Source organism: Morone saxatilis, unplaced genomic scaffold (genome assembly GCF_004916995.1).
Source record: "Morone saxatilis isolate NCDOM2014 unplaced genomic scaffold, NCSU_SB_2.0 Contig7, whole genome shotgun sequence".
NCBI classification, from domain to species: domain Eukaryota; kingdom Metazoa; phylum Chordata; class Actinopteri; family Moronidae; genus Morone; species Morone saxatilis.
In genome coordinates this window covers 17,682,546-17,693,123 of record NW_023340246.1, presented here as the reverse complement: position 1 = coordinate 17,693,123, position 10,578 = coordinate 17,682,546, and the positions used below count along the sequence as shown (strand labels likewise).

The following is a 10,578-nucleotide window of genomic DNA, read 5'->3' as shown; positions in this document are numbered from 1 at the left end:
CAGTTCATTTCTAAAACAACTCGTATCAGTTTTATCTGCTGCCTCCTAAGAGCTGGTGAAAAGTTTAGACAACTAAAAGTATTTACAAAAACAATTTTTAGAAAATCACCCTCATAGTTAAGACAAACCAATGCGGATCTTGCCCGCCAATGTCAAAGTCAGACACAACTTGAGTGTTTCTGGAGCACTTCCAATATCCATCACTAGTCCGTCTGACGGAGCAGATGCATCAGCACAGCAGAAGTGAATGTGGCCCAAACTGTGGATCACTTTTTATTGCTTTGACAAAGAATGCCTGCACTGACTGTATATTTCCAAATACATGAAATGTTTTCTCACTCAGATTCAACCATCACCAAATCTCTGTATGTCCACACCATTGTGTACATATTTAGAATTGACATGTACATGTAGAATTGGCATTGTACATGTAAAAATGTTCAGAACCTAAGGAAACACAAAATTATTGTAAAGATGACAGCAATTTGTTACATTCTGCCTCATCTACTTTGAAAATTAAATAAAAATGCATAAACTGCTAATTAGGACATACATACAACACTGAGCACCTTTTTTCATTATTTGATGACCTTTAAGACTTGTGCTGGATGAGAAAATTGGGCAGAACATAGGGTATGGACGTAAGGTTTCACCTTCCAGTCACAAAATGGTTTACAGCCCATCCCCATGTCATTTTCCTTCCAGCTTACTCTCCATTTCTTAACCCCAGAGGAATTCTTTTCCTGATGGAGGTGAAAAGTTTATGACCACTAGCCACATGATCAGACTTCTCTCTTGGGTGTAATGAATGGGTTGATAGTGCTGCTGTATTTCTATATTTTACCCTCCCCGGTGGTACAAATATTTTTTCTTGAGCATCCCTGACTGACTGGGGGAAATGAATTACCCTCCCTCCACCATAAATAAAAAAATTGTATTATATTCACGTTGTAATGAAGAAAATAAAAGGAAAAGGCTGACCTTTTTCAACCATTATGTTTAATAACAAACCGTGACTCTTAAACTTTGACCCTCTGACCCCCCTTCCATCAAAAATGGAAAAACTACCAGCCAAACCTTACAGCCATGATATGTGCTGAATCTTTGTGTAGAAATATACTTTTGATATGTTAAATACAGTAAATTGCAACTATGACCCATGAACATAAACAGGTTGTGTCTTATTTTCAAAATTCCTGTTGTTTTTCATTTTCCATTAACTTTGCTACAGCAGTTTGGGCCTCCAGACTTTCATGGTGCTATCTTAGCGGCTGGTTCACTATGTCTTTGGCTGCATCTTAAGTGTCCTCAGGCTGGTATTGTTCTCAACAATGTTTTCCACAGCAAAGTGGCATCATTGCATCTGATCTATTGTACTCATTCACCACAGAATCAAGGACCTGATGAACAAGGTCTATGTTGATATTTTACTCCTCTGTTTGGTCAGTGGTCTGGTCGTCTTGGTTGGACACTTTGCATGGGAGCTGTGCAATCATTCAGCACTAGAAGTTGCTCACCTGTATGTTGCTTGAACAGTCACAACAAAACCATAGTCTTGGTGGACGTTGAGAAGGGACGAAAATAGTTCTAAGACATATTCATAGCACAGCCGTTCCTCTCCCCCTCTGGCTCAGAGTCCGACCTAATACCCAACTGATTGTCTTTTGTTCTTGTTTAACGTCATGAGTGAGAAAAGTGTTACAGTTGGGAGACATATGTTGGCAGTGGTTCTGGTACAGGAGTTGATCCTGAGACATGTACAAAGTGTTTTGTTTGCATGAGATGAGACATTTTTTGGCTGTGAGATTAACTGTTGTGCTGAGCTGCATGTTGGTGTAGAAAACCGTGTGAAGAGTTTTGAAAAGTGAATTAGAGAAATGTGAAGTGGCAAATGTGAAAAACTGTTATTTAAAAAATTGAGTTTTCTACTTGAACGCCTGTCATGGAGCCTACTTGAAAACTATTTTTATCCACTGAAATTATATAACAGTTATTTGTTTACAAATTTTGATCTGGTCCAAAATCTGAGACAAATGGACAGACTAATGGACAATGCTATCCATTAGCTAAGTTATTAAGGCATTGCGTCTCTTTTATTTGATGATTGGTGGTTTTTATTTTGTTCTTTTAAGGACAGGAACACAAGAAGTTCCACACATGCACACACACACAGCCAATCTGTCTGTACTTGCTGATGTTTGCTGACTTCCCTGCTGAGCTGCTTCCTTATTATTCAATTAGAGCAGGAAATTCATCTGAGCATCTGCAGCAGAGAAAACCTCCTGGAACAACACACAGTGCAGAGGAGTGTGTGTAAATAGAGAAAATAAAATGAGAGAGAGACCGAAGAGGAGTCTAAAAGTGACAAATTATGTGTTTGTGTGTGTGTGTTAGAAGGTAGCAGTTAGTGGGCAGGCAGGCAGTCAGTCAGTTGTCTCTATATTTAGCATGTTTGTGCTGGAGCCTTATTACCTAAGCTCTGCTGCAGCTGGAGCTGTTGATTTATCTAATCCCCCTTCACTGCCTGTCTCCCAGCTAACAGCCATCCACAGCAGCACGCACTTGTACACACACACATTTGCATGTCGGCACAATTAAGACGCATCTTAACACTCACCCCGTTTGTAAAACCCTACATCCATAACAAACAATTACCCTCTTGCTGAATTACAAAATACAACTTGTACGTATAAAAGCTTCGCCCTCCCATCCCACATTTCCTCTTGTTTCAGGATTTCAATGCGCAACGTCTTCCATGTTCCCCTGCGAGACTCTGTAACAAATCTGTTTTGTTAAAACCTGTTGTTATACAGTAAATAAATCTGACATGAACACATTCACAAAGTCCACAAATACATGTTCAGGTTTGGAGATAAAGGAATCACCATGGCAACAGAGGCAGGATGGGCAGAGCGCAGACAGGCTCCCAAAAATCATCCATACTCTGCCACAAACACACAAACCCACCCACACAAACACACAAACAACGCCTGCTTAACTACTTCAACACGCTCCTGTAACCACACATTCCTGTGTGTACTGTGTACTGCTAATGACTCTGCGTTTTGCATGCAGAGTAAAAAAGATCTTCAGGGACAAGAAAATTCAGGGTATGTGTGTCTCTGATAGCTTTGCATGTTCATACAGATAGATGCTTTAGTGTGCATGCAGCCACATCTGTTTTTATGCATGCTCATTTGGCTGTGAACGTGTCATTATCCTCATGGCATCATTCACAGTTATGGGGACCTTCTTGTCTTTCAGCTACTGATTCAAGGTCTTTAATGTCACACACACACATAAAATCTTGAATATCTTCACCCCGTGGCACGTTCAGTTCAACCAGTCATCTGTTATAAAGCTTTATTGCACCAAATCCTTCTTTGTATATCAGAAATTCCTCCCACCCAGTGATGCCTTCAGTACATTAAGGAAAATGGGCCGTTGCTGTACGTATGTGTTGCAAGCACACAAACAAAGACCTGAGTGTACACACACGCACCATAAAGCAACTGTTTGTGAGTGTGTAGATGATGCAAGGATGCTGTTTAAGCAACAGGAAGGGTAATGCCTTATTGAATTTAAAAACATCTCTTCAGTGCAGGCACACCCTTATGTCCTCCTACACACAAAAACCCCCAAAAAAGTATGATTTCTGACATTATGCATGTATGAATAAAAGCATACCTATTTGAGGGCTTACCTACATACACAGACACACATGTACAGTGACTCACACATGTACAGTGAAGTCCTGAACATCTGGTGTCACCACGGGTGACACTCTGAGGCAGCACAGGCGCAGTCACCATGACAGTGTCTCCGCAGCAACATGGCTCGAGCAGCCCGTTTGCAGCACTCTCATACCGTATGTGCCCTCATATCACCTCAGTAGACTGAGTGTGTTAATGCATAGGAGCTTATGTAAAGCTCATATATGGGGCTGATTCGTCATTGTTACATGATTGCTATGTATGGTTGTTCCAGCATAAAAAAACTCCAAAATGTTCCAGATCAAAGTGCTGGCCCAACTGTAATGATCCTCCCGACATCAGTAAGTACATGCAGAGGTGTGCAGTACATGGATAAACAGAACTTCAAAATCGTGAAAGTGACCAAAACAGTTGCTTTTTGCATTAGATCTCCGCTTGCTGTTGACTGACAGCGCCATTGTTAGCTGAGCTCTAATACACAGCATGTTGCTTCCTGGTTAAAAGCAAAAGCAGCAGAAATAACCATTAACTAATAACTGCAATTGCAGTTAAAGGCATAGTTCAAGATTTTAGAAAATACGCTTATTCATTTTCAGCCTTATAACTCTATGACCCCCGTATAAAGGCAAAATGTTGTTTAATACAGATTAAAAAAACAGGAAATGACAAGTTAATTAGTGAGATTTAGAGGTTCTGGTAGGCTGGTGCAACTTTGGACAGAGCCAGGCTACCTGTCTTTCTGTCTTTAGGCTAAGCTAAGCTAACTGTCTCCTGATATGAGAGTGGTATTGATCTTCTCATCTAACTCTCGGCAAGAAAGCAAATAAGCGCATTTCCCAAGATGTTGAACTTGTCCTTTAAGTCTTTGCTGAGTTTTCTACCTATATAAACAGTGCTTAAATAGGTTTAGTTTTGTATTGAACTAAACAAAGCAGTTTAAACAAGCAACAGACTGAACTTATTCAGAATCTAAGACTGAATTAAAGACTGTCAGAGGCGGCATCTTATGAACAAGTACATGATCACTTACTGACTTGCAAACTACACAGTAAGTGACTACAAATCTTTGTACTGTTCTGAACAAAATGATTTCAATCAGCAAAGTGATTTTGTAATTTCCATCTCTAAGTGCATGGGATATTGAAAGGCTGTGTCCCCCTGGAAAGGCCTCTGTACTGGGTCTACACCTGGAGCCTGGGGTCCTAGAACTACCATGATGCCTCCCTAGTAGTGCACTGCAGGAGCAGCTAAGGACCTCACACATGCATAAAAACACAGTACTCAGGAACATTCGTAGAGGCATAAAAATTCAAACAACTATTTACAATACTGTAGCTTCGAGGTCCTACTTCTGAGTCTGAGAAAATGAAATAGGACGGAACAGAAGAGGCCTCAGGCCAACATGTTCACGTGAACTATGTGTCATAGTAAGCTGTTAACATTTTACCACTCCTATCTCGCTTCTCCCTAGCTCTATGTACCCAGTGGCCATCTAGCCGAATTAAATCACACACACTGCCAGGTACAACTACATAAACATTCTTGCATATACAGTGCATACAAATTATGCATGTGAAAAACAAAAAACAGATTCAAATGTGGCCTTATTGCAATGTCCTTAATGCCTATAGCTCTGACTGAACTATAGTGCCATGCAGTTGGTTATGTACTGTAGAATATGTGTTTGTCTAATAGTCTTTCCAGTACAGTAGCTTGGGAACAGCAGTGTGAGTCATACAAACACACAGAGCACCGGGCCAGGCCAGGCCAGGCCTCTGGCCACTGGCACAGCTACTGCAGCTTGTCTCCAAATAGCAGGGCCCAAGGGATGATGACCCCAGTACACACCATATCCCAGCCTCATTACAGCAATCACAATAGAACAGAAGTGTAGCGGGCAGGGCTTGAAGTAAAATCTTTAATAATGCCTTCAATAGTAGTATATGTATGTAGGTGATAGGTAGGCTAGGCAAGTGTGTGTATCAATTATTTTATTTACCTACAGTATGTTGTCCTTAAGGTGCCAGTCAGCTCTGGAAAACCTTTAAATAGCTCCATAGGATATAAAAGCCCCAGCTTCTGTTTCACTTCATTATACACACACACATCTCCATTTCCACTACTGATGTCACTAACTAACACACCTAGGACTGTACAAAATGGTAAAAAAGAAAAATCAAATTGCCATTTTTTTGACGGGTACAGCACTAATTCCCCTTCATCCAGATCAAGTGCTATCTTTGTCTGATGACAGCATCAGAAGATAACAATGGGAGAGGTACTGAGGCTTTTGTATCTGGACTCCACCCCTAATAACCCCACAGCTGGCAGAGAGACACAAGGAGAGAGAACAGAATCACCTCAAAACTCTCTGATCTGCATCAAAGCAAACCACAGACACACACTCGTATGCTCAAACAGAAAGCATACGTAACACATTGGAGAATCGATTCCTGGCACTGCTGCCATCTTCAAGACATAGTATCCCACAGAATAGCTGTGTGTGAGTGATTAAGGCCTGAGCCAAAACATATGGAAACCTCGATTCCTCAAACTAATTATGCAGTTTGGATGGAAAAACAACATGCCAATGAAAGTTTTGTGGCTTAGCAAAGTTGTTGCAGAGCAGAATGTTAAGTTGGTATGGTGATGAGTACAATTTATCTTTGGTTGGGTTCAGGGAAATGGAAATTAGAGCCAAGTTGGGAGTTGATGTGGAGGTGCATATACCTGTGAGATATCAGGGAAGAGTAGGAACGTGAGAAAGGGGAAAAGCACATATGCTAAGTCAATATGATTCAAAAATATTACAAGCTATAATGAACTGTATGTCACTTGTAATTTGTAAGTACATGTCATTGTATCATTGCAGATATAAATGCAAATTTTGATTCTATTATCTTGGACTAGCAATATGGCAAATTTGCTGTGATGTTTATTGCTTCGGCAATTTGTGATGTGGAGAAGGGGATATTGAGCCGTTTAAAATTCCACTTACAGGCTGTGTGACCTTTTGTTTGATGCGAAAGTGGTGGAAGGTTCTATTTCTAATTCTAACTCCAGTGTCTTGGAAAGGACTAATCTACCTTTTAGCAACGTCCAGCCAGAGGTTATAGTTGATGTAGTCAAGTTATATTTTCTGAATTATAATGAATATTTCACTTGGTTCCAAATGTGGATATTTGCAGGGTCGAAATAATTATTCTTTGAGGAAGTACAGGCAGCAACGGGGACTGGAAGCAAGGTGTGATACAGCAAGAATACCCTGTTCATTTAACAAAACTGGCATCTGATATAGAGGTTGAGGTAGAGTGTAGATGCTGCTAGCATTGGTTGTATCAGAACTGGAGAGAATTTCTTCATTGAAAGAAGAACAAAGACTGGCACTGAAGGCTATTCTTGATGGAGAAGATGTTTTCGCTCTTCTCCCTACTGGCTTCGGAGTTATATGGTCCGTTGAGCTGATTGGTTGAAGTTTGCTCGTGCTATACAGTGATAGACAGATGGTTCATCACGTGTGTTAGGTAATATTTTGAAAGGGGCTACCCTTTTCCAAACAGTTTCCAAGGAGGACTTTCCAGATGGTTCTGTGTAACACCAGGTTATTAAAATAATGACTAAACCCTAAATTTAAGCAACAGGAATTTTGTTTTTGTGTCTCATTTTGCATTCAAAGCTCCACGGGGGCACAGATCTTTACAGATGAAATGGTAGATTTTATAAATCTTTTTTGAATTTTCCTTTAGGGGATGTTTTTCTAATAGGATTTGATCCACATGACCAAGATGCTTAACCCAAAAACAGTTGTAACCAGTGTAACTGCACAGTAAGTGTAAGTAAGTAAGTAAGTGTGTGTGAGAATGGGTGAATTGAACTATTTATAACAGTCCAGAGATGTATTAACTTCCTTTTCATGTACACATTTCATGTTCCAACTACTTTGGAATAGAGGTGAAATGTTGAAATAATGTGTGGATGGCCTGGGGGAAGAAATGACTGACATCTAGATGAAACAAGGTGAGGAGGAGTGAAAGCTACTGTAAAGGTGAAGGACAAAGCAAGGAGAATAGAGTTAAGCGAAGAAAAGTGGAAGTTATTGCTCGTCCTTTAGTCAAGAAGAACTTCAGTATCTACCTCTCCATCTTACCATCCGCATCTACCCTCTATCTCATCATTTTCACTCCTTACCTTCCTTTTTTCTTTAATTGAAAACCTCTTCCATCCACCTCTCTATCCTCACTTATCTTGTGGACTGCCCTTCGTTACCTGCATTTATCCCTCTGTCACCACTCCATTCCTCTCCTCCATCACTCTTCCTCTCTGCATGTCCTTTTCCCCAGGCAAAAGCCCTGTCTCATCCATTCCACTCCCGTCTCCTCCCTGTCATACACTCTTCCTCCCTCTTCTCTCTCTCCCACCACTCACTCTCGCCTTTTCTTCCCTGCAGCCCTGTCGACGAGACGAGACGTCTGTGTGTACCGTACACTGATCTCGGCAGACACCTGTTCCACCCTCCCTCCACCTCTCTTGCCTCTCTTTTCGTGCGCACACACACACACACACACACACAAATACACATGCATGCACAGAAGGGGATGAGGGGAAAGCGTGAAGCAAAACGCTCCAGTGAATAATTTAAGTCTCTACAGCAGGGAACCAAAATGGAGCCTGTCAAGCAGACAGATCCATTGAAACAGCAAAGAGACAGGTCGTTCGCTACCTGGACTCCAACACTGCGCCTGGCAATGATAGACTGCCTCATGATTCCTTCTTATCTCATTAAATTGAAACTACAATAACCTTTTGAACGGTAAAATGCTGATTACACAGCATCTCTCACCTCACTTAAGTGCTGCAATGTGAGTCAATAGACCCTGAGACCAGTGTTGCAGCGCTGGCAATATGAGCTTGATTTCTGCAGAGTTCAAATATTGATCAATGTATCAGTGATTCCCTTTGGATAAGAACCCCAACCATATGGCACAAAACCTATACAGCATGCAAAATTTTGCAGCAGAAGAAGAAGAGAGCAAATGCATGGAACTTTCAGGGCATCAGGAGAGGGCGGCAGCATCAGAGGGTAACACGCGGGCAGTGACACTCACAGTTCGATGGCTTTGTTCCACATGATGACGTAGCCTGAGAGCGTAAAGGACTCCACGTTGACGATGTGGATGTTCCCTCGTTCTGTGCCGATGTACAACCATTTACTCTGGAAGGGCAGGTGGCAGAAAGTTATTCTGTGAAAAGAAGGAGACGAGACATGAGTCAAAAGAGCGGCGGAGAGAGAACAGAGGATGACAACGGAGGAAGCGGAAGAGAAAGGGTGGACGAAGCAGGGAGAAAGATACAGACAGTCGAGAGACGGAAGCGTCTCGAAAAAAATCACTCGACATCCTATTATAACGAGAGACAAATTATGCAAAACTTTGAGAGGATTATTTACCACTCCATCAGGTCGGAGCAGTCGAGATGAGAGTGGCAAACCAAAGAGATTTTTAAGTCATTCAATCAGCCCCTTCTCTCCAACCTACAGGATACATGAGGGCAAAGAGACACCCGTAATTCTCCTGTTTTCATCATCATCACTCCCCCATCTCCTCTTTTCATCCATCCATCAGACTTAAGTTTAATGAGAGGTTATAAACCCTCCTTAACTGTGACTATCCATTCATCTTCTCATCCCTTTTTCATCATTTTGTTCTTTCATCCATCCGCTGATTCAACCTCCAATCCATCTGAGAAATAATAATGTACAACCTTGGTAATCCAGCTTGCTAATATTTCAAGGTCATCCAGCACCTCCAGTGATTCTTTTGATTTTGGTTTGAGCTACACCTGTGGACTTCAGTGGCCACAAGTGTAGTTTTCTCCATTATATCCAGTGGGAAGGACACACTGGAGTATTTCCCCGTTTTCGTGACAGATTAGCTCATGTTTAGCGATGAAGTCACTCTGCACAACAAGTTTAATATTTCAATGTAATCTGCTGTCAAGGACAGATTAAGTAGATATACAGTAGTATGACAAGAAATTCTTACAGTGAGTTTTCTTTTTGTAATCAGATCAAATGTCATGTTGTCAGAAATGAATTAATAAAACTGGCATTAAATTTACAACCAGGCCCTACAGCATGTAGTATTGCAGGAAAGATAATGGGAACCCTTTTCCACCATGCTTCAATTACTTTTTACAAACTACATAATATTACAACCCTATCTCCTAAAAAATACGCTGAATTAGCAAATATGTTTTTTGAAGAAAATGATCTTTAATCAACATAAACAGGAAATCAACATAATAAGGATACATTTTAAACTGCAAAACATTCAGCATCAACATATTTAATTTGCTTTCCCTACAATATCTGCTCCTGGCAACTAAAGCATGGTTAGTCAAAGAACCTTATAAAGGTTAGAGAAAGATTGTGGTCTTGGTTAAATATCGTAAAAAATCAAGGCTGACTTCAAGCACAAGACAAAAATGCTGACTTTATATACACTTCACCAATGTTTGAGTAGCACAAAACTGACAAACTCTGGTCCCTATGACTGGGATGTGACTGGAAAAAAATGTTGCAAGCAAATGTAATACTGGCAGCAATTGGGTATAGCAAAATACATTAGTTGTATATCAATTTATTTTGTCAGAGAAAGGATTAAACAGACAAATTGCATTATACTCTGCAGACATACATACACGTAACATACAGCGATACACAAATCTGTGTAAACATGTCCTTGCGGTGACTTTGAGTGTCTCTCCTGTGCATTTTAATGCCCACAAAGCTTGTAACCCCTCCACACTCTCTCTCACTCTGTGAGTCTATCTCACATTGTTGCTCCTATAACACACACACACACAC

The 10,578-nt window shown here is 40.8% G+C and overlaps 1 protein-coding gene across 1 annotated transcript in view; it reads right to left on the bottom strand.

The window, feature by feature from the left end:
• Positions 1 to 10,578, bottom strand: part of stxbp5a (syntaxin binding protein 5a (tomosyn)) — a 91,955-nt gene that overhangs the window by 36,526 nt on the left and 44,851 nt on the right. The window contains exon 6 of the mRNA XM_035679237.1: positions 8,819 to 8,953. Within this exon, the coding sequence (XP_035535130.1) occupies positions 8,819 to 8,953 (135 nt within the window). The remainder of the gene's footprint in view (positions 1 to 8,818; positions 8,954 to 10,578) is intronic.